Source organism: Manis javanica, chromosome 2 (genome assembly GCF_040802235.1).
Source record: "Manis javanica isolate MJ-LG chromosome 2, MJ_LKY, whole genome shotgun sequence".
Lineage (NCBI taxonomy): Eukaryota > Metazoa > Chordata > Mammalia > Pholidota > Manidae > Manis > Manis javanica.
Genome location: NC_133157.1, coordinates 62,842,183 through 62,867,259, shown reverse-complemented (window position 1 = coordinate 62,867,259; position 25,077 = coordinate 62,842,183). Strand labels below are relative to the sequence as shown.

The 25,077-nt window shown below is 43.7% G+C and overlaps 1 protein-coding gene across 6 annotated transcripts in view; it reads right to left on the bottom strand.

The window, feature by feature from the left end:
* Positions 1 to 3,153: 3,153 nt before the first annotated feature.
* The window catches only part of GLIS3 (GLIS family zinc finger 3), a 441,081-nt gene continuing 419,157 nt past the window's right edge, over positions 3,154 to 25,077 (bottom strand). For all 6 annotated transcript variants that reach the window (XM_037019030.2, XM_037019028.2, XM_037019031.2 and 3 more), the window contains 2 exons: positions 7,479 to 7,661; positions 3,154 to 6,684 (listed from right to left, as the gene is read on the bottom strand). In XM_037019030.2, the coding sequence (XP_036874925.1) occupies positions 6,548 to 6,684; positions 7,479 to 7,661 (320 nt within the window). In that variant the 3' untranslated portion in view covers positions 3,154 to 6,547. The remainder of the gene's footprint in view (positions 6,685 to 7,478; positions 7,662 to 25,077) is intronic.

Here is a 25,077-nt window from a genome sequence, read left to right as displayed (position 1 = left end):
AATATTTAGCAAGTGATGCAGGACTCACGAATTATACCATATTTTTGAAACTATCCATTTTATCACAAGCTAGAGATACAAAGAGAGGTGGCACCATCAGTGCTGACAGACCCCTAAGTTTTGGGGCTTAGGGAGCTAGTCATTATGGGAAACCAGGGGCCAGAGAAGGTGCTGTGGAGCTGGGCGGCCCCACCGCATGGAGCCGGCACACACCATTAGCAGTGTCCCCAGCCCTGCTCCCACCACTTCTCAGTGGCGTCTTTGAACATAAAGCCTGACTCTCCTTTCGCTGAGAGCCCTGCAGGTTTGGAGAGGCAGCTCCAGCTTCTCACAAGAGCTGTGGCCTGAGAAAAGTGAAGTCTCCCACTACTTATAACCTCTCAGTGTTTCAGAGGGAAAGGCTGCCTATTACTGCCAAGATCCAGCAAATATTTGGTTAGCTTGGAAAGAATGGGTACTCATTTTCGAATTCTCACGGATTTCTCTCTGCCCAGTTCCTTTTATTAAAACTTCAAATCCAGAGATAAAGTCGAATGGCACTCCAGGCTCCAAGCATTCATCTGTATCCCAGGGAGCAGAACCCAGACTCTAAACAAAGAAAAGCTTAAGCAATATAACTCATGAATTTCCTCCAGGAACAGGACCTGGCACAGCACACGAGCAAGCCCAGGGGCTCCTGACTGGTTTTCTTTGGGGGGATGCTTATGGGAAAGCCTGCCAAATGCTCCTTTAGCTGATTAGGGTCAGCAAACTGTGGCCCAGGGGACAAACCGTGCTTGCTGCCTTTTTAATTTGCACAGCCTATGAACTAGGAATGTTTTTGTAGTTTTAAAGAGTTGAAGAAAATCAAAAGAAGAAAAATATTTCATGACATCTGAAAATTGTGTGAAATTCAAATTTGTGTCTATAAAGTTTTATTGGAATGCAGCCATGCCCATTTGTTCACATGCTGTCTATGGCTGCTTTTGGGTCACAGTGGCAGAGTTGAGAAGTTCAGACTGAAACCATAGGGCTGGCAAGGCCTAAAATATGTCTTATCTGGCCCTTTGCACAAAAAGTTTACAGACCCTGGAGTAAGGATATAAGACCGGGCCTTCACTGGCATTTGAATAAAAACTATAAAATTTATACACACAGCTCAATAATTATAAGGCAACCATCTGGTTAACCTAACACATGGGTCAAGAAATAAAACTCTGTTGGTCAGCATTACAGGATTCCCTCCTGTGTCCCCTCTCCCTGGCCAGTCAGTCAGTATCTGGACCTTTGGGACCCTTTGCTTGCTCTTGTTCAGACTTCTGCCACCTAAACTCTAGAATTGAATGCTGCTTGTTTTCAAAGTGTATATAGAGGAACACTGTATTTGCTTCTGTGTCTTGCTTCTCTCTCTCAGCTCAGTTTGGGAGGCTCAGCGCTGCGTGGCTGTGTGTGGCTGTGGTTCTGTATGCCTTTGCTCCATTTCACCATTTTGCCTTACACGGCTTATTTGTTCACTGTACTGGTGAGGGACTTGTCCAGGGCTGACTGTTAGGAACAGCGTTACTGTGAACATCTTGTATCTGAACCATTGTTGACTTAGGCAAGAGTTTTTCTTTTGAGAGAGGAATGGAATTGTTGGATTGCAGAGTATGTGCATCTTCGACTCCACCAGTTAGTGCCAGGCCAAACCGCTCTCCAAAGGGGTTGAACCAAATCACACTCCCACCAGCTGCCTCCTTGTAGGGAGCAGAGAAGCTCTTCGTGTCTTGTCAGTCGGACCACGTGGTTAGCTGCCAGCCCCACAGCACCCTGAAGAGCCAGACAAGGTGCACAGGAGCCACCAACCCAGCTGATTATAGCTTCCCATAACATAATTCTCAAGTCTTAAAAATGTAGCAAGGAACAGTCAATTTTCTAAGAATGATCCTTGAGATAATGTGACCTCTTTCAGCTTTATGTGCTGGCTAACAGGTCAGCCAGGTGTGGGATTCCTGCCCACCCCTCCTTTGCCCCCATGCGGCTGGAAGCGAGCTGAGGAAGGCGGTGACCACAGCCAGGGGGGTGAGGTAGCCTTCCACAGCCTGGAGAGTGGACAGGACAGAGACAGCAGGAAAAGGCTACCTGCCTTTGTCTCCTTCGGGAAAGCAGAGGACTTGAGGTCTGGGTGTCAGCTCTCAGGACGCTGATGCTTGTGTCTTTCTCTGCAGGGTTTTAGGAAAGCGGCCGAGAAGGCCCACTCCCCCGATGGCCAGTGCGCCGAAACCCTGTCACCTGGAGAACCAGACACTGGAGGCATTTCTGAATGCAGCACTACAGCGAAAAGGCACAAATAAACCCCAGCCTTCCGCACACGTTTATCCAGTTTGTGAAGCGGATTAATAGAATAACCAATAAAACATGTATAAAAGCTTTAATTAAATCTGATGAAATAAAACTTCATGTTTTATTTATGGACACTCCCAACATGTAAAGGATTCAGGGACATATTCATTTTTACTGCTATTTCGTCCTCATATCTATAATTAAATCCAGGCTGCAGCTCTGGCCTGAAGCGATGCGGCATTTGAAAGCTGGCCTTGGACTCGCCCTCCCCCACCCCCATCTGCTTTTAATTATAATTACTATCCCAACATGAAGGAGGCTGATGGTAAAACAAAACAAAATAATAAAACAAACAAACAAAAAACAGTTGTTGCCATTGTGTTTTAAAACAACAGGCTGAAGGAGGATTTCAGGCAGGTGGGCGTATCCTCCAGTTCCAGTTTTATTCTGTACCAAGTGCACAATCCCTTCATTTTACTTTTGACATAAAAAAAGGACTTCATGAAACAAGACAAAATAACTTATGATTATATGAAACATAACTGTGACAAATCACAAAACTATACATATTAATAGAAAAAAAAGTGTACCTAATTCTTTAAAAGATTTATGACAATAAGCACCAGATGTGCCCCTAGAGTAAAATCGGCCCCATATTCAGTATGATATATGCAGTTCATTTCTCTACGTGAGTGTGTATAACTATGTACAAGAGTCTGTGTGATTTATGGAAAACAGATTTCCACTTTTTCCCCCCAAAGTGCTTTATGTCAGCAACATTACACAGGATGCTCTGCTGTCTATACAAAATAAATCTCTTTTTTCTTACATTCGCCATTTCTCCAATGAGTGTTTCTTTTTTTTCGCTTTATCCATTGCAAAAAAAAAAAAAAAGTAACTGCAGAAATTCCACACCACCAACAAAAGTGCCATTAAAAAATGCTGCTAGAAAACGACATGGTCAAAACAGTCAACAAAAATACCAAATAATTAAATTGGACATTTACAATCACTATCCCCAATACTTCAAGGCAACTGGAAAGTCAAGGTGCTGGGGTAGGGGAGTTGAAATTTACCTCTGCTCTGCTATACTAATGTGCCTGACAGCTGCTAACTTAAAAACAACAGAACACCAACACTGTTTTATCTGTGGAAAAACAATGCTGTGATCCACTGAAGATCTTCTGTCCATTTTAGAATCACCCATGTAGTTTGGGGGAGACATACCCTGGTAAAGGAAGATAATCCACAGGACTAGAAAATATTTAAGTAATACTTAACAGTTGCTCAGAGGCTAAATTGCAACTGAGATTTTTGATGCAGTTCCTTTAGGGAATTAAGACAATGCAGCAAATGAGATGTCTCTAGGCATTCTTTTTTTTTTTTTTTTTTTAATGTAATAGGATAATTGGTTTTGGGGAATGACAAAAGCCTTGTTTTTTTAAGAGGGGGATGACAATCTCTGTTTGGATGTTTATGAAAATGCTTACATATCAAGATTGAAAAGGTCAGGAAATGGAAGGGAATGAAGTTTTCAAGTTCCACTTATACTGCTACAAATGTTGATGAAAGTGTATATAAACCTTGTGCAAAATGCAAGCAAGCAAGGGACAAATTGTAAGGTCAGGTGAGATTCTGGAATCTAAGGACAGCATATGCAGTCTAGAAGGAGCCTGAATGTCACGTCCTGAGGCCCTAAACTCAAAGCTGCAGTCGTGGGGAAACACAAGGGGCAGTGAGGGGCCCTCAGCCTCTGCAGGCTGCACTGGGCCACTCCCGCAGGCTCTGTGTGCAGGCACAAGTGCCCCTCGGGGCCACCCCAGTTCTGTGGAGGAGGGAGGCCCTGTAGCAGTGGCTGCTGCCTGGCTCCCCGATGCCCCCCAGCACCACTGAGGCAAGAGAGGGGCAGGGCCACCATGAGGCCACAGTTGGACCAGAGCCTGGGCAGAAGCAGCTCCTCCGGCCAAAGAGGGAGAGGACACCCACGCTTTCTGCAGTTCACCTTCTGGCTTTGTCCTCCTTCCCCCTTTCCTTGTGAATCCTATAAAGCCATAAGGCAGGGCTGATGACATCAGCTGTGAGAACAACCTAACCTTTTCATCTTCTCCCTCCTAAATGAAATATGTTTTGTGTTCTCCTCATAAGGCTTCAGTATTTAAGAACAGGTAGATTGTCTCTCTCTAAAGAGACCAGAACTTACCTTTCTCCCTTTCTCTCCAGAGTGTGACAAAGGACACAGGAGGGAATCCAGAGTTAGCATGCACATACCCTTGTTTAGGCCAAGTGACACGTCCCACAGTGTCTGAACACAGGCAGTCTGAGAGCTCACTTGGAAAGGAAGCCTGACAAGCATTCTTCCGTACAGCGAAGCAGATTTTTGTGAAGTGAATAACTCATCACTTTTGGAGACTCGGATGTCTGCTTGATGGCTTTTCTGAGATCAGAACTCACTAGTTAGTGCAGCTGGACTGAGTGAGTGCACTATGCAAATAGACCCTGCACCTGGCTCCTTATTCACCTCATTCTACTGCATGTGGGGATGAAGTCTGGAATTAGGGAGAACACTACTGACTGTGCACCAGCCTTGAAGGACCCGGCTGTCAGGATACAAACTGTCACCAAATCCCAAGTCTGACACCAAGCTGTTTCATTGTCTTGTTGAAGATTATAATTATCTTGGTTTGACAAATAGCCTCATTTTGTTTTGTTCAGCAACATTTTTAAGGAGAGAGGAAAGAAACCGTGAAACGTGGCAGTACTGAATGTCAGAATTTACTGGTATCTCTGGGGTCTGGCTGATCTTTACAACCTATGCCAGAGGACTCTGGGTCTTTTTAACAGCTTTGTAAAGGTGTCCCAGAAAATGGCTTCCTATTTGGGTTTGACATCAAATTACCAAGAGCTTTGTGAAAATTCCAGACCTTCCAACCACAGTTTAAGAATAAGTTGCTTTCTTCTGCCCACCTTTCCAGAACTGTTCCCTCTACCTACCTTAGGGCGGACCTTGCTAAGAGTTCACAGGCAATAGTGGCTGTGGGCCCCTATGAACCACAGTCAAGCTGAGGGCCAGAACAGTAAGGAGAAGTACAGGGGAGAGACAGAGGAGATGATGTCTTAAAGGAAGTGAGCAGAGGCTGTGCAAAGTAACTGGACATTGGGCATCTCTAGTCTGGTTTTCTGAGAGAACCTAGGAAACTGCCGTGTGTCCCTGTTCTCACACCTTCTAGAGCGTCTTGGGCAGAGCAGCAGAGTGGAGGCAATGGGTGAACCAGCGAAGTGATCTTTTCCTGTGAACAAAGTCTTCAAGGTGGGGTCACTGAACAGTCAACCCTAAAGGGTTTGTGCTTCAGCTCCTGGACGGAGGGTATTCCCACCCCATGTCCCTCGGGGGACCTTTGCTAAATGCAAGACTAACAGCCCAGGGGTGCTCACATGAGCTTTGAGGTGAGGCCAGGCAGAGCTACAGCTGTGGCAAAATGTATCTGGTTGGGGTGATTAATTATTTCCATCCAAAGAACAGACCTCTAAATGTTTTTTCCTTTAAAAATAGATGTAAATAAAAGCATTTAAAATGAAAGAACTAAGATAGGTTGCTGAATATAAAACAAGCTGCAGAGCCTTTCAAGGCACTGAGCTTGACAGAGCCTTCTTATTTTGCTTTGGGAGAAATGCTGAGAAGCAGCTGGTTAGCATGGGGCTGAGAGAGAGGCAGCCAGCTTACTGCGGCGCCAGGCTGGGGCTGGGAAACCAGGGCCTCCTGAAGCTCTAGCCCATGCTGCCTTTCGGGCGTGGGTTTCCCTCGCGCCTGGCTTCGCAACGGCCAGCAGTGAGCATGAGCGCTGGATGGGGCTGTACACTGTGCTTCTGGCAACTGGGTTTCCTTCCCTATCCGGAGTTTTGAGCAAGGGTGATCCCTAAAGTATGTTTTCACATGCACATCATTTCACTGGTGTCCTTTGAGGGTTAACAGCCAAGAAGTAACAGGTATTCGGTAGAGTGAGACTCTAAATTCCCTTTGAAGAGACAGTCCTGCTGGTCGGCAGGAAACCCAGAGAGAAAACGGAGCAACTGCGAACATTCCTGCAGAGCCCCGGCCACCCAGTCCTGCCTTCCGAAGACCCATTGGCGACTTGGCGGGTCCCGCTGCTTCGGCTGGCATCCTTTCTCATGCGGTCTGAGTATGGAAACAAAAGGCAAGCAACAAAAAGGCTCTGGGTGCCAGCAGAAACAGAAGCCAGGGGAGCTTCTAGCCTTCAGTGTAGACAGAGGAGAGCTGGCTAGGACAGCGGTCCACAGCGCTGATCTGCAAGAACGTGGTGTCTTCAGGCCCACCTCGAAGAGGCTCCCCGAAGAGGCTTGAGGGGCCTGAAGGCAAATCATACACTGGAAGGGAAAGAGCACAGGCAGTCAGCACTCCTGCCGGCCACCCCACCCAGCACGCGGTGCAGCACATGCTGCCCTGGCCCTTCGGTGGCTCTCTCCCCAGGGACTTGCCATCAGATGGACAAAATGACTCTTGGGACAAAATGTGGGCTGAGGAGAAGTAAAAGTAAAGTGCTCTCAGGGAGGAGAGGGTGGCTTCAGAAAGGCAATGGTATTAATGTTGAGTCATAAAGAAGGATAGGGCTCTCAGAGACGGAGAGGTAAAGAGAGGACATCTCAGGAGGAGGAAACAGAGCAAAGACTGAGAGGAAGGGGAGTGGGGACAGATGCTGGTGAGGCCCAGCTGTCAAGCACGCAGAGATGTGCAGAAGGCCTGCCTGGAGAGTCTGATGGGCCTCATCCACGAGCTTCGAAGGCCTTGCTGAGGAGAGTAGACTCTATTCTTGAGGTGGCTGGAAACCGTCTACAGTATTTGAGCAGGAAAGTAGCTTATTCTATCCTTCATTTTTGGAAGGCAATGCTCATGGTAGTGTGGGGGCAGAGTGGTGCAGATAAGGAGCTGACTTATAGGGCCCTACTGTAAGCCAGTCTGGGATAGACAATGGTGGCACCCAAACTGCGCTGGTGAAAGGGGGACTGGAGAGGAAGGTGAGGATGAAAGACATTTCAGGGGCAGGTTCAGGAGGATGCAATGCAGTCCTGTGCTGGTCAAGAACAGTCCAGGCTGGTCACAGAAACTCACTGGGTCTCATCTCCTGGTGTGCCCCAGTTTCTAAGTCACAGACCCCACACACCTGTAATGCCTGAGTGAGCTGAGAAGGCTCTGTGGAAAACGTCAAAGCCAGCCTGGCCCGTGGATGTGGGGACCAGGCAGTCCTCGAAGGAAGGCACCACACTGCAAGAGCTGCTGGGCGGCCCGGTTCTCTGGGAGTCAGGGTAATGTGGGGGGCAGAACGTCTGCAGTTGCCCATAAAATCCTGAAATGCAAGCATGGTGGTGAGCCACCGTGGGGCACGAGTTCCAAAGATCATCCCAGCCCAGCTTGGCCCTCAGTCAGCCTGGCTTCAAGTAATAAAATGTTCAGCCCACCCATGAAACCTCTGAACAGGCACCGAATGCACCACTTGGCAGAAGCTCCTCTGCTGTCAGGGGCTTTCAGAGCTTGCTGGCTCATGACGTCGTTAACTCCTGCTCCAGTGCCGGAACCTGATGGGCTTCGAGCCTCCCCAGCCTCCCCAGGTCCCCAAGGAGTCCTGGAGACTGAAGGCCTGACCCTCGGAGGACATTCCTACCCAGTCCCTCCCACTAGGTTGTGAGCACACTTTCCTTAACTTCTTTTATCCTAAATTCTACTCAGCTTTTCACATTTGGCAAAAACCTGAAGTATGCTCTTATCAAGGCCCACCTGTCTCCACTCATCTATCCTTCTAACACTAATCAATGCACATTCACATCTTCCCCATTATTTTGGACAGGGGCAGAGTATCCCATAGTTGGATGTGCTACAATATACTTTATTATTATCATTAATCTTAGCAGTAAAAGGGAAAACTGCACATGAACAAATATATAATGAATATGAGGAAAGATTTCTTACTATTTGAAAATAATCAGCAACATTCTGAGGCTGTTTTGCTCATCCCTTCCAATGTTCTTCCTCATGAGGGTTTTCCTCAGGGCCCCATGTGGGCCTTTTCTGTGATCCTTCACACTTTCTATGATTCCTTACCTTTCCTCTTCCTTCTTGCCTTGTGATAAATTTAAATCAATGCACTATTTTCTTGGAGTATAACCTGCTTTTAGACATGTAACAGTGGGGCCTCCGCTGAACACAGAAGGGACAGCTGCGGCCCTGTGCGGACGCTCTGCACTGCTGTGTCCGTCTCCTCAGCAGGCCGGCGGGGCAGGCACTGTCTACCACATTGGGCTACCGTGAAGGCTGAATGGGTCACTGGATAATGAAGTCCACATGTGCCATTTTAAAGTGCTTTGAAAGTGTCAGCTATTACTGATATTACGACTGTGTTTCCGGTGGAAAAGGAGGGATTAGATGAAGTGCCCCAGCGTTTCTTCCACAAGCATTAAATGAGGGAAACACACTTTCTATGATTCCTGGGCTTTGGGTTCCTAGTCTTGGGTGCTTTTCTCCACTGGACCTGCCTCTTCTTCCTCACCTACCGATCAGAAGGCAGGGAAGGTGCAGCCTGGGTTCTTCTTAGTTCCCTGTAAGCACCCAAGGCGCACTGGCACATGCAGCCTGTGGTGCTAACAGCCCCACCATAACTGGCTGGCATTCTCGAGGAAGCCTGTGTGAAGACTCGGTAGCCCTTGGGCAGGAAGTCTGCTCTAAGGTTGCTGGGAGTATCACCCTAGAATGTGTGCTGGACTGCCCATAAAGACACGGCTAACAGAGGTTATGATCTAAGATGGAGGAATCGATGCAGATTTATTCATGGAGCACACTTATATAGTAGAAAACAAAATAATAGTATCATTTATAGGCAGATAGTAGTATATTTTGTAAAGAATCAAGAGAAAAATCCACATGAGATTTTGGGGAGAATAAATGTATGTTAGCAGTATGGACAAGGGAATACTTAAGGAAATTCATGACAAGGCAGAAGAAAGAATTGGGAAACTACTGGCTCTTCTCTTTTTGATTACCAAAGGTTTTCTGTATGATCTCAATAGAAAGATGGGCAAAGGACCTACACACACAGCTCAAATACTCATATAACTGTTCAACCAATATGGACAAACTGTCAATCCTCTAGCTATCAAAGAAATAAAAATGAAGACAACAATAAAATACTATATTCTACTTAGTGCATTAGCAGGGATTCTAGAAATCACTCTCAGTGCTGGAGTGAGAATAGTGAAGAAGTCACTTCTGCGTAGTCTTACAGACATGGCAGAAGACTACAAGTCTTTGAGAAAACAATTTGATAACCTGTGTCTATAACCTAAGCATGGTCATTGGGAATTTTACTTCTGAGAATGCATCCTAAAGGTATACTCCAAATAACAGAAGAAATTCTGCCTAGAGCTAGTCATCACAGTACAAGACGTCGTAAGAGAATCCTGAAGAGCCCAAACGGCCAACCATAGAAAATGATTAAGCAGAGAGTGGTACATTTACATGACAGGAATGTTAGGTAGCCATTAAAACAGTATTTACAAGGAGATTTTAAAAATGTGGAAAGACCATTATAAGGTTCAGATGGAAAAAAAAGCAACATACAAAACAACATGGACACTAGGCTCAGTTACACCGAAGTCTGTGTAGAATAGATTGCAAGGCAACGTTATGCTCATCTATAGGTATTTAAAAATTCTTTTGGCTTTACATTTTTCTGAATTTTAGTAGTGGTGAAGAGCAAGCACTCTTGAGCCAGAATTCCTAGGTTTGAATCCTAACTCAACTATTCACTAACTGTGTAGTCTTGATGAATTACTTGGCCTCCAATGTCAGTTTTCAAATTTGTAAAATATTGTTGAAGGAGTACCTACATCCTACTGGGTTATTATGAAGACTAAATGAGTTAATAGTTACATATAATTTGATGATATAATTAATTATATAATATTTGTATAATACATATTTTAATATAATGTGTTTGCTAAATAAGTAAAATAATAAAAAGGTGAAATTATTTTCTAATAATATAGTTTTCAAAAATAAATAGTGTTTATTAAGAGAAATAAAATATTCAAACAGGCAACAATGAAGCCCTCCAACAATAACCAAATTCAAGAATGGACACAGCAGCAGGCATGTGGCTATTCCCTGGTATTAAGAGAAATAAAATATTCAAACAGGCAACAATGAAGCCCTCCAACAATAACCAAATTCAAGAATGGACACAGCAGCAGGCATGTGGCTATTCCCTGGTCCCAGGTGGAATCCTCTAGAATGTTCTCAACTGGCTAAGAGACCTGGGCTGTATACCTACTGGCCATGTGGATTCCTAGATCCTGCACTAACTGCCACACCTCCTGATGCCCTCACTCCCTGTAAAGCCGGCTGGGTGGTTTGGGAGGCTCCTTGGCCTTACCTGACTGGGTACGTGGTGGCCTGGCACATGTAAACATGGCAGATCCATCAGGAGGAAAACAGTACCATGAACCATTATGATTGACTTATTAGAATGTAATGCCTCCTCACTGAGGAAAATTGACAATACTTGCTATTTATATCCCATCCCTATGCTGGCTTTGCCAAAATTTGTCAGCCATAAATTCCCTGATAAGAGTTCCTTAGTGTAAAAGTAGCCTTCCAAGAAGAGAAGACATTCCTTACTAAACCCCCACAGTTCCTCATATAGGGATATTAGACATTCAGGTATGTCAAGTACAGTGACAGAGATTCACTGGCCTTCTGTGGGAAACCAGTTCATCCTCTTCCCTCTCTTTTCTCCTGCTTCTGAGAAAGGAGAAATGTTCCATGCTTGAATTTACATTTGACTGTTGTGATGTGTAAGAGTATACAAGGTTTGTGATGTGGTGAAGTTAAATTCTGAATCCAACATTCTGGGCTCCATCTCCCGGTGTCCCCTGCCCATCTGGATCAGAAAGAGAAGGCAGAGTGGACTGTAATTCCTGCCTGAGGGTGTCCTGGCTGACATGAGAAACAGTCAAAACCAGAACGGCCCCGCAAACATGTTTTATCGCTCTCACAGCCAACTCAGGGAAAGAAAATCCTCTTTATGAACTCTCTCCCTCCAAGAAGCCAGTTACTAGAGATGCCAAATACACTGGTGTGGATGGCTGTGGTCACTCAAATCAAAGAGCTTTAACATACCCTCTTCCCAGTGCTATGTCCATAAAACTAACAAAATTAAAAAAAATTCCATTAAGGCCTCGCCACACAAACACTGAAAACTGAAAATGAGAAAACTCATTTTCTGATGAATGACTCCTGTATTCCAGCTGTTGGATTTCTTACAGTAAATTTGGAAGGAACACTACCTCTCGGACCCAAAGCAAAAGGAGGCAAGATGTTAACACATTTTGTGGGCATTAAAACATAAGGGCAACAGCAAGGTCAGCCCACCTGCCAATCAGCCGCTCATAGTTATCAAGTGCCGGTCAAGATGCTGTTGGAGAGACCAAAGAAATAGTATCCCTCATCCCGGAGGCTTGATGACACAGCTGGAGCAGGAGGACGTACATTTATAACAAGATAAGAAGGCACACATAAATTTATGATGCCAATAAATGCTAGTTGTTTCATTTCGTTAGAGTATCTCGTCTTCCCCTTTTGAGAAATTACTGTACTTCCAAAAATGGAGGGGGTCGAGGGGAAGGGAGGAGTTTGCAGATACATGGACTCCACCCTGAGTTGCACCTCCTGAAGGTCAAGCATAATCATTCCTCCTCTTGTCAATTTGGGGAAGTTTTTTTTTTTTCCTTTCTAAAACTAGACCTGCTTTTCTAATTATTAAACATATTTGGAATTAATCATACCAACAAGAAAAGATAGGAGAGCAGAAACAAAAAAAATGACCCTTATTTCCACAATCCAGATACAGCTAGTTACATACACACAAAACTGAAATGTTATGTATATTGTTTTATATTCTGTTTTCTCTCTTAATATTGTCTATGAGCTTCACATCATTCTTACAAAAATCTTCCTCTTGCTTGTCACATGCAGACACCAATGCTGCTGTGATTATAGGCTACCTTAGGAGTTTGCAGCCACTCTTGCTGCTAATGATGGCCAAGCAGCTCATGAAGGTGGGTGTTGATTTCCTTCCCAAAGTAGATGAGGAGCAGGGGAGTTTAGAGGAGAAAGGGATTGCATGACTGAATGCGATAACAGAAGGGTGTTCTCTAGGGCAGCCCTGTCCAGCAGAACTGTCCTTGGTGATGGAAATGATGTGTATCTCACCGTGCAGTAGCTCCATGAGGTTACTGAGCACTTGAGATGTAGCCCATGTGACTGAGGAACTGTTTAATTTTATTCAATTTTAATTACCTCATATTTCAATAACCACATGTAGCTCGTGGCTACTGTACTAGGCAGCACAGCTCTAGGGCCATGTGCATTCCCAGGTTTAGCAGATGTTGTTTTAGGAATGTTTCTGATTAAATTCCTGAAGGAAAAGCACATGACCCACCAGGAGTTTAAACAAAAGCCAGATAATGATTCTTAGACTGTGGCCTTCAAGATAAGAAGTGTATTAGACTCTTTATTACATTTATCTTTTCCTTGCAAAGTTAGCACTCCAATCTTAGTGGAAAAAAAAGAAGAGTATAGCCACATCAAATATGAAAAGTAAAAAATGCTCACCCAACTCAGAACCCTCAGGGGAATGGAGGAGCCCTGTTTTAAGAAAAACTTCTAGGGCATTTGGCTCTCCTGTCTCTCCTGGGTGTATAAGAAGTAATGTGTCACCTACTTTTTTTTCCTGCAGACTGTAGGCCTCTGGGAGTGGCAGTGGGCACAGGTGGGCCTCCAATTTCCGTGCCACGTGATGAAGTAAAGTTCAACACAGAAACTCTACCTAACTTTTTACCCCCACGCATGGAGCTGAACACCATCAGCCCATACCTCATCAGGGTGCGATATCAGGAGCTGTGTATTCAGCGGGTTTGTGTATGTAGCAGGTGACTTTGTGAAACAAAATTCTTGCTTCCCCACAAAGTGAGGATAGGAGTCACTACCAAACTCTGGGCACCCGGAAAAGTGCTGGATGAACAACATTCAGAATTGAGAAGGACCCTCCCCAGGGTAGGCCCTGCGCAGACCATGCTGACAACTTACAGACGCAGACAGCCCGCATAAGTCCCTCATGGGCATCAGCAAGGTCCTTCGAAATTACTTCCCCAACCAGTGTGTGGCCTGACTGGGCTTGGCAGGGTTCTCTGTGAGCCTCCTCAGGAGCAATGCTGAGAGCAATCCCCCTTGATTTCTTCAGATGGGAGAACAATCAACTCCTGTGAGATCAGGGTGCACCATGTCAGGGATCCACGGCAAGCTCTGCTGTTTTCAGCTACTGCCCAAATCTCAGGAGTCATCTGTTCCCTTTACCTTTCTGAAGACACACTGGCCAATGTGTGCACTTGTCTGTGCTACGGTATTTTTGTGAAATGGGGGTGTTCACAGTGTTTACTTCATAGAGTAATGCAAAGATGAAAGAGGATTAAAAGAGATGATCCAGGTGAAGGGCTGAGCCTGTGCCTGGCACATAGTCAGCACTCCATAATGTTCCTTTTCATTTCCCTTTTCCTGTTCTAATAACACAAGCATTTCAACTCTTATGCTTTTATTTGCTCTACAACTATTTACTAAGCACTTGCTCAAGTGCTGGAGACACATGGTGAATAAGACACATTCCATACTTTCTTGGAGCTTGTTTTAGTGAGTAAGGAAAACATATAAATGAGGCCGAGCAATGTAACTGCATACTATATATGATAACAAAAAGGAAATTTTCTTTAAGGGATATGCAGAGACACAATTTCCTTTCTCCAGAATGAATTCCAGGTAGGAAGAGGGAGAAGCAACAAAGAGGGAAGAAGTATGGGTGCTCTAAAAACGTCTTAAGAAGAGCCCTGGCCGTGCTTCCCTTTGTTTGGCTGTGTCTCGTGATGGCAGTTTTGGCAAGGAGGCCTTCCTCTGGCTCTGCCGAGGACCAGCCCTGGCAGGGGGTTTCCACCAGTGGCGCTGAGCACTTCTGCTGAGGAGGAGAAGGGGCTTGTATCCGTGGCAGTGGCAGAGCCGGCAGCGCCTCAGCTTTCTGATGGTATGTCTGTTTGCTAGCCAAGTGGAAGGAAGGATATATATTTATGAGCTTTATGACTCGAATTATTTTTCCTCAGAGACAGTAATTGTGTGGGTTAGTTTAGGAAGTGTAGGGTTTCTGGCCTCAGTCATATGATTGCTCCACGGGTAGGGGCACGGCTGAGCCCATGAAGAGGAGGGCTCAAATCCAGGCACTCCACGGACAGGGACACATGAACAGGTGTACGGCCTGCTCCCATTGGCTCTGCTATTTCCTTCTCCAGCCTTCTGATGGCTCTTCGTGCACTCCTTCCTACTCTCTGGGGACCCCTGAGCTACCCCCTTTGAATACCTTCTGTTATTCATGACACAAGCCAATGAGAAAGTAAGAAATGCCTAGGTGAGGCTCTGGTAAAGCTCCTAAAGACCATAAGAATATGATCTCTGGGGTCACATCTCAGCCTGATATTTGCAGTCTGACTCACTCAGAGAAAGGCCCAGGGAATCACACACTTACTACTCATACTGGAAAACTTTTAAGATTCCTTCTAAGGTGGCTATCTGATATTCCTATCTTTTAAGTAGGTGATTCAAACAAATGTTATTTTTAGACATATAGATAGAAGCAGAGGAGCCACTGAATCCCTCACCTTTGCAACTAACACTTCATTTATACAATACCATGTGGGTAAGAGAGAAGTGGAAAATTCATATAACCATTTTAGTATTTCCAAACAGGCAGATATTTGGAATTACTCATGCATCTAGCCTTCATCTTAAAACAAATGGGCAGCAGAACTCAGTCATTATATAATCTACTAAGTCCAGAGCTTTCTCATTTGCAGCCTCCTTGCTCTGGGATTTTTGAAGAACATTCTGGTTAGTGTTATACCAACCACTCAGAGAATTCTCTGTCAGAAGGAAGGAAAGAAACTAACATTTCTTTGCTTTGGGTTAGGCATTGTCCTAGGTGTTTTACATAGAAAAATCTTCATCCTTAACAACTTCTGAGGTAAGTAGTATTGTTCCCAGTTTATAGACAAAGAAATGGAGCTGTTAAAAATAACTTACCCAAAGCCTCATAACTACCAAATTTCAGAACTAGGACTTAAACCTGGTCTGTTTGATAACATGGTTTATATAGACAACTAGGGCTTAAGCTCGTGGACCAAATCAATTTAAACAAAATCTTGCTATTTTTGCTGAGATCCCTCACTGCCAGATCATAGGCAAAGTTACTCTGACTGGATCAACGTTTTGTAAATTAAAAACATTTTCATTAGAGAGAAAGGCATTGAATTAATAAAATTGATGAAATCATCTAATCACTGAAAAATTCTAAAAGCACTCAAGAATAGAAACAGATATTTCAGAAATTTCTTTTGGCCAGTTTTCGGATTTAGTCATATTTTATTTCTATTCATTGCATGAACAAGTTGCATCTGGGCGTGAATCCTGGATGACCCATTAACCAACTGTGTATCTTTGGAAAAATTCTCCTCCTTCAGCCTCTCTAGAAAAAAAGCTGTTTCAGAGGACCCTGGAAGACACGATATACGAAAGTCTATAAAGGCGTTGAGAGCGCTCCCTGGCATACAGCAGCCCTTAGTAAACAGCAGCGACTATCATTAACATGAAATAAGCTTGGAAGTATTTAAATACTCTATACAGTACACAAGCAATTCTAAGCACCTTTCCCCTCATAACCCACCACCCTTAAGTATAAAGGGACACTGATCTTCAAAGTGGAATCGGCACAGTTTGGTCGCCCTGTTTCGCCTTGGCTCCTGGTCCTGGTCGTCAGCATCACCCAGCTCTTCATCCAGCCAGAACTCCACTAAGCTTCTTCCCTGGAAGCGGTGGAAAACTGCCTCTGCATTTTCCTGTGGAGTCTATAAATGGGGAAGCTGCAGGAACAGCTCACAGACTGTGTTAGGAAGACAGATTTTTCTTCGGGCTTAGAACTGAATCAGCTTGCAAAGCACTCAAGCTATTTACAACTGACATTTAAGCAACTACTGTACTAAGAAAGAGGAAAATAATGGAAATAATAACCCTTAAAAATCCATTTGGGCACATTCCTTTTTAAGGAACCCCGTGACAGTGGTTTAAAAGCTGGCCGCCAGAACACCTGCTTGGTCCTCTTGCCCTTGGTCAGAGAGACTGTGGCATCAGGGCTTCCACTTAGAAAAGTCCACCTGGTTCCAAGAAGCGGGGTCATTTTCATCTGCAGCTTCTGCTGCCAGGTCGCAGGCCTCAGGGAGCTGCAGTCAGAACCCTCTGGGCTTCGCTGCGTGTGTCCCTCCCACACCTCACCCTGCCTGCAGCAAGCTGCTGACAGCAGTTGTTACCCTGAGCCATATTCTTGCCCTCAGAGTGATAGGCCCAGACCCAGGGACAGGCAGGGGAAGAAGGAGACTGTCTGCACTGGTGTCTGCAAAGGTTCTTGTAAGCGGCTAGGAGTGGGCAGAGCTTGTGGCCAAAAGGGATGAGGAGGTGATGGGAAAAGCAGAATGGGAAGGAAGGTGTGTGCAAAATGCTTGTGGTTAAAAGATGCAATCAATTTTCATTTAAGTATCTTCAACCTACCCCAAGCACTAACACGTGGTGGCCAATGGCATCCAAATTCTCAAAATGATAAGCTGCCAAACTAATTGCAGTGCCTCTCAGTAATTGCCGTGTGTGGGCATATACAGTTATAGTAAAATGGTTCAGTGAATCTCGATGGTGATAATGAAACATTTGGAAATCACATCAAATAGACTCTCAAAACCGGAAGACCCACAGAGTCTGAGAGAGATTTGAAAGGCAGCTTTGCCACTCACTGGCTGTGTGGCCTTAAGACAACCATAGTCACTCTGAGTCTACGATCCCCTTGTTATGTCAGAGGGCTAATACTACTCATGTGTCAGCATAAGCCTCTCCGTAAAAGGGAAGCAGCAAAGGGAACAAGCTGAATGGGATTAGGCACCCAGTTGCCCTTGAGTTGTCATCCATACTCTATCACCTGCCTAGGACTCAAAAATCCTGCATACGTGTCAGGCCCAGAGGGTGGAGGGTGGAAGATTTGGAGACGCTGTCTGATGGCCATGGGAAGTGAACCCTTTGACCACTGGTCAAGGTTGGTAAGAATAAGCTGGGGATTTCTCTATGACTGGGGACTGTGCTATTGCTGATATATGTACTCCTACTGGGTGGCTGCAAGGATAATAATAACAATTACTAATTAATTACTAGTTATGACAAAATACATGTTAAAGTATTTTGCAAACAGTAAAACCCACTGAAAATTGGAGCCCCTAATGTATCATTAGAAGCCTGGTGTACTTATCCTCCTATGTCCTCTGAGGACAAAGGTAAATCTGCCTCTGGTTGTGTTGCACTCTGCTCCATAAAGCTCACAAGCAACCCTCTTACTTAGGGGCAACTGGGCCTCAAGCAGAACAAGGGAAGCATAGCAAAGAATGAAGATTTAATTCTATCTGCCTGTGTCCCTCCAAGCAAGCTTTGCTGTAAGAATGGTCTGGCAGAGAAGAGGATTCCAGACAGAGATTAAAAGGGACGTTCAAAGCCTGCCTGAGGTCTGAGCTGGCCATCCCGGTCTCTACAGCTTCTGGGTTGTGCTGTGTTTGCAGGGCTTCCCCAGGAGGTAAAGGGAGAAGGAGCTGGAAGCATTTACTTCCTCAGCCAGTTGCTTCCTTTGGATGATCTCTAACTGAAGAACCACGGAGAATGGGCACTGATCCCCATTTTCAGGGTCTACTAGGCCAGTGGTTTGTACAGTGGGCCAGCCCCACAGAATCAGCTCCGGCTCAGCTCTCCAGCAGACTTAGTGAATCAGAGCCTCTGCACGGAGTGCTTGGAAACGTCTCTGTTGAACATGGTATTTCTTACACTATAGACTGAGAGGCTCCAAAAACATCTTTAGATGATTTTCAGCCTTCTGAAAGTTTTCCAAATGAAATACCAATAGAAAAAACCCCCCAGAACATCCCTGATTTCATTTGAAATGGGGGAGAAGAGCTCTTCTGAGGAGTGTTTCTCCCTCTGGGCTGGCCCCCAGCCCTTTCTGCTGCTCTGAGGGATTTAGGGGATGAAGTGTGAAATGGGGATGTTGGACTATATTATCAATAGACAGAAATAAAGATGACCTCCCTGCCCACCCACTGCCTCTCTCTCAGATGTAAATTCTTGGTCAAAGTGAAATCATAAGATCTCATTTGAGTGCTCAGTTGTGGTCTTACTGTTGGCCCCATATTGATCTTGTGGCCTAGACTTCTGTTATCTGGCTGTAACCAACCCCCCCACCCCCACCCATTATATCCATTCTGTTAACTAGGCGACTTCTTGCATCTCTGAATCCAAGTCTTGGATTACACAATTTTCCAGCACTCTAATCTCTCTAAACAGTGAGTCCATCTCATGTTGCACCAATGGCTTGATTATTTCTCCCACTGTACCTTTAGCTCACAGCTAAGTCCCTGTTATATAGTGTTTGGCATTCCCAATGTCTACTGTCCAGAATATTATGTTGGGATGAAATCTGGGCTTGAAGTAAAGAAAGAGTACAGACATCTAGATAAGTGGGTTTATAATAGCTGGGTGAACATTGTATTTGCAAAACCTGAAGATCTTCAGTGTCACTGGATTCCAGAATCCCTGTCACTTTTTTCCATCTGGCTTGAGGAAATGTGCTTTTTTATCTTGGCAAACCTCGTGGACAATGACTACTTATCTGGACAACCCAATTTATGACCTGTCATCTTTGCTCCACCCCTCTGGTTAGACAGACTTCCTCCCACTGCCACGTGGGAGTCACATACTGATGGGTGTGTCTAGTCTACAGTGTCCTTCCTTTCCTGCTTAATCTCATTCCATTGTATATCAGACTCTTGACTTTCAATTATGTATTGTGCCAAGTGCTGCCGGGAAGAAATAGATGACATTGTTCCCTGCCTATATAGGTAAGGACCATGAGAAATATTCTTTGACTATTGAGTTCAAAGCCTTGCTTGCCAAGAATAACCCGTTACAGGTAAACTCAGGACAGGCAGGGACTTTGGCCTATTTTCCATACTGAGGCAGCTTTCGCACCCCAAACAGGACCTGGCATATAACAGGAGCTGTACATTTCAGAATGAATAAATGAGTGAGTGAAACACACAGGTAAGAGTCTTTGGTGAAAACACTGGTGGTGAAAGAGATCACAACTGAGCTCAAAGACTTGATCTGTGAACCTTATACAGAACAGCCCATCAGAGTTTCAGAAAATAAAGTGACTCTTCCTTCTAACAGTGAAATACTCTTTTTAATGGAAGAAGAAACAAAAATGATGAAAATATGATTGGCCCTGTTCAGATGACCAGGGTAATTTTGCTGCTCTATGGCACCCTTTTTTGCTGGTACCAGAGAGGCCACTGAATCCAAAGAGAAAAAAGAGTGGTCAGGATAATTAAGCAACTCAACTCATCCATAGCACATCTGGAGCTCTTTTAAGAAACCATCACAAGGTCAAGGAACTTAATCAACTACTCCAAATTTCATATCTACACAGGAGCAGAAATGTTTCCTACTCCTCTTACAAAGTTACAATGAAGTTTTAGGTATTTATCCAACAGCTATTTTATTGAGCAATTTCTTTAGAGTTACAAGGCACTGATACAAATTTGGAACCTAAGGATAATTTATGGAACATAAATGCAGTGTAAATGTAGGTACTGTCACTGTCCCCACTGGTATTGATAAAAATGCTGCATCAGTCCAGAGCCACAAAGGCAGAAGACCTTGGTTAAATACTTAGCTAATTCTGATCTACTGAGTCATCCTGCTATAATGATGAAGAAATTTAAGAGCTTAAAGTTAAGGTTTTACTTTGCGATGTGTGATATGAGATTGGTTTTGGTGGAGGAATGTAGAAGGGGAGGGGCTGGTTGTTACACTTGAATGATCTAGGAAAATGCCTGCATGCTTGTACTTCAATAGAGTTGCATCTTATAAGGTCTGGTTCTTACAGACCTTGTAAAAGAATGAAATGGGGAGTTTAGTCAGAACAATCTGGTTGGAGAGGGAAAATTTCTGTAATCAGAAAGAGCACTCACAATTGTAAGTAAACCAACTAGAAATTCTAAGGGAACTGGCATTGTTTTGCTACATGTTCTGAACCCAGATGATCTGAATGTGCACAGATTAAGCCAGTTCTAGTGTTTTATTGTTATTCTGTTTTATTAACACAGTGGCCCTGTTATCAGAAACCCAGATGTTCCTGATGTGTTATGTGTGGGTTTTTTTCCTCTTTATTTTAAGGAAACTCCACCCAAAGCTATTCACATTTTTTCTTCTAAACCAATTGCTTATCATATTTACCAGGAAAATTCCAACTAAAAATACAAGAATTACAAGACACAGATTTCCATTAATATGTTCAATCCTGATGAGTCCAACTGAGCAGCCCCTCAAAGAGTTGTAAGAAAATATTTAACTTTTTAAAAGCTCTACTCATTACAGGCTAAAATTCATGAGTTTGAGATATAAGACTGAACATTTGCTTTTGGAAAAACTGTTGATAATTTCCCCAAAGAATGAAAAAACAGCACTAAATCTGTAATAATGTTCTTTAAACACTTTTCTATAGGTGTTTTTAGGTTAACTTACAGGGAAGTCATAGTAGTCAATGAAACAGAAGTTCTCTAGATATTTTCTTTGTTGTCAATAAATTTTTGAGTTCCAATTAAGAAACAAACTGCCATACTGCAAATGACACACTTGACTGGCAGGGAGAAAGAGCAGCAAACTACTTGATACATAATATAAACACCCAAGTATTATTTTCTGTTATTTAATCCCTATTATAACTAAACTGTATTTAGAGCTCAACAAAAATATGAAAAGATGCTCAACTACAATAGTGACCAAAGGAAAACCTAGTGTGGGGAAACAGGCCCTCTAATGCACTGCTGGTGCAAATCTAATCTGTCATATCCTTTGTGAAGATTCTAATATATGATGGTACCTATCCAATTTGAAAATGTGTTTACCCATTAAGCCACCAATTTCTCTTATTTCCTAAAGAAAATATGCAAAGAGATATATATGTATGTGTTAGTGTTTGTGTAAATGCACATATATACACGAGAAGACTTAATATAGCTTTGTTAATAAAAGCAAAAAATGAAAAAATACAAATTCAATGGGGGAATCATGAAAAAATGATGACGTGTTCCTATAAGTATTACACAATTAAAAAAAATAGGAATCATTTCTATATACATTGAACTAGTAAGCAAAAGTATGTACTTTGTTAAATTAAAAAAATGTAAGTCATAAAATAAAATGCAAAATGTGAAGTCTTTTTATAACAGGCCATGTGTGCATGTACACACACACACACACACATATATATATATATATGTATATGCAAGTACATAAACACACATATATTTCATGAACATTTTAAACAGTCTAAAAGAATACTCACTAATCCTAATAGGCATTACCTTAGGGTAGTGCAATTGAGATGGGTGTAAGGCTAGGAAGCAACTGAAAACATATAAGCTTAAGTACTCTAAGCAACTTAAAAAATGGACAGGTAAATTTTTTCTTTTCTAATTTAAGAAGTCAATTAAGAATTTTTAAACTGCATTTAAGGACTATGCTAAAAATCTAGTAACCCTGGTTTGTAACTTAGTAATCAGGCTTCCGAATAGTTACCCCCAGCATGAGCTTGAGCAAACACAGCTGATGAGTGGATGTGCACACACGCACGTGCACACACTCACATGCGCGTGCACACACACACACACACACTTGCTGTGGGTAGCTGCAGGCAGTACGAGCATGAGTTCTCCCTCCCCACCCAGACAATGGCAGCACATCCACTCCTCAAGAGCACAGACGTGGTCAAATGGTCCTGGGAATCAAGTTTCCAACTCCACCTTTGAAGATTAAGAAATCTTGGGCAAATTACTTAACATTTCAGTGATTCAAATTCCTTATCTATAAAGAGGGAGTAAAACAATGCCTTCTGTATGGTGTTGTTATGAGGATAATGAAAAAGGGCACCTAAGCATTCATCACATTGACTGACACAGGAAAAAAAAGAAACGTTTCAAGCAATCAGTGTGCAAAGACATGAGATGAAGTGACTGGCCAGAAACCAGGGTCATGAGTCCCAGTACTGACATTCACTAGACATGTGACTCGTGGAGAGGTGCTTAATCTCTTAGTGTGACCTGGGAGGCTGCAGTATATTAATGCTTTTATTAATGTTATTGTGAGGATTAACAACATGAATGGATGTATCCAGAGCACCCAGTATCTGGTACACAAAGAAAAATACAACAAAATATTAGCTCTAATTAAGTGAGCATCTACCGTGACTAGGCATTTTGTCTCATTCTTACACCAACTCTGAAAGAGAGGGATCAATAGCTCCCTGTGAAGAGTCAGAGGCTGAGATTCAGGACATGGCATTACTTGATTATAAGATTAGATGTGCCTGACTCCAAAGTATTTTTCAAAAAGGGACTTTTTTCTACAGCTCACTGTTTCTCTTCCCATATCACCTTGGGCAAGTCTCAATTTCCTCTCCTGGTGCTCTCCTCTTCTGAGAAAACATAATGAGTTTGGGGGTCTGTAAGCTAGTCACTGTGAATGCTTTGAAAATGGTGACGAATTTATGGAAACAAGGGATTTGTATCTACAGGCCCTGGGAATGCCTCCAAATACCTTTCCCACAAGGCCATCCCTGCTCAGCATTTCCCTACAAGATACTGAGTGTGCAAATACTTGTGAGAGGGAGTACTATGCTAAATTTACCTTAATGTACAAGTGAGTCCTTAGACATCTATTTCCTCTAGGGAGCCGTCCCAGGCAGGTGGTGACCAGGATCTCAGGAGGGCTGCAAGAAGGAGGGGGAAGTGCCCCGAAGGAGGAGAAGGGCCCTGAAAACACGGCTCCAAGTTGCAGCTCTGGCCCAGGCTGGCTCCCCCCGTCAGTCTCAGAAGTCACGAAAAAAAATCCCTCTGCCTTCTCGCCTTCCTTTTATTCATTCATGTTTATTCAATAAACTTTTACTAAGCACTTAATATGTGCAGTAGAGCTGGGAGGATACAGTTCTTGTCCTGAGGAATCTTACAATTTAGTGATAGTTAATTTAGTCATTTTAATATCTGTCCTGATAGACTGGCTTCATCTCTGTGTGTGCATGTGTCTGTGTGCACTTGGGTGCAGACACTTAGTCACAGATGTAGGTCATGCACAGTTCAGCCACTCACAGAATCAGTCTGCGAACAGCTCTCCTGATCATGGCAACCGTCTTACCCCCTCCCACATGACCTGACACAGTGAGATGACGGCTGCACCCTGTATACACACCTATATTTAACTTTTGTTTTATAGAATTAACACACTGTCAGAATTTATCAAGTACTAGTTATGTAAAACTGCTCTTGGGGTGATTTTGTTGTAATTAAGTATATGAGAGTAATTAAGACTTTCTCTGGATCTAATCACCAATCCCTAGTACTGTATAAGCATTAATAACATCATGGCTGATATCCCAAATTATTCCTGATTATGACTGCTGAGGATAAATAACATCAGCTGATCACATCAGAATCCCATGAAGTGCATGCCCTGGCTCCTTCGCCTTGTGAATATGTCACAGCTTTCTCAGTGAAGTCTATTACACTGCTGATTTACAATCAATCTTGTCTTCCTGGGATTTCAAGGGAAGTTGTGACACATGCTTAAATTCTAAGCAGTACAGTTTCTAGACTTATTACTTTTTTATTTCACAACTTCACATATGCAGATGTGACTACATTTCCTGTGGGAGGAGAGTATGTTTACTGTCTCTACAATTTGCCTTTAAAAAATAACCTTTAAATGTTTAACACTACAAACCCCCAGAAATGAGCTCAGTCGTGGCTGTAACCCATAGAACTCTTCTGGAAAGTACCGTTGCACACTGTAAGTAAACAGCCATTGACAGAGGAAGACGTTAAACTTGTACCTGCCACCTCACTCCGTTTAAGTACCAGTGCTTTGTGATTTCTTCAACATGAAAGATGGTTTAGCTGTTTGGTAGGACAAGCCATTTAAAATATGTTTTGTTCTTGGAGGCCTGGTGATGGCTGGAAACCTTTGGTTTCCTGCTGCAGTCAGTCTGAACTGGGCTGACAAGCTCACCACTCCACACTGAGATGGGAAAATGCCACCATTGTCTGGGAGCTGACTGCCTCTTCAGAGACTGCAGGGCAGGACACACGTTAAATCATGAACCACAGGAGCCAGGACCAGCAGAGAAGGCTCCCACTTCCCGCAACGCCTGCCTTAATGTCAGATGGCCCCAACTGTGAAGGCAGCTTCAGGGGGTTTTCCTAATGAAATCTAATGACTGGATCATGGATGATGGAAATCTTTGTGTTGGCAACTGGCAACTGCAGAGGGGTAGAAATAAGAGCAAGCACAGAAAAGTACAGAAACTTAAGAGAATGGGGGAAGGGGCAGACCCCTCACAAAGAGGCCTGTAGGCTCTCCCAAGAGGCAGTCGGTGTGTGAATGAATATGGGAGACAGGTCCACTTTACAGATTTGAAAACCATCCCATAGTTAGCAGACCCTGCAGTATGCCTAACCACTAAACATTAACAGAACCTCAATTTT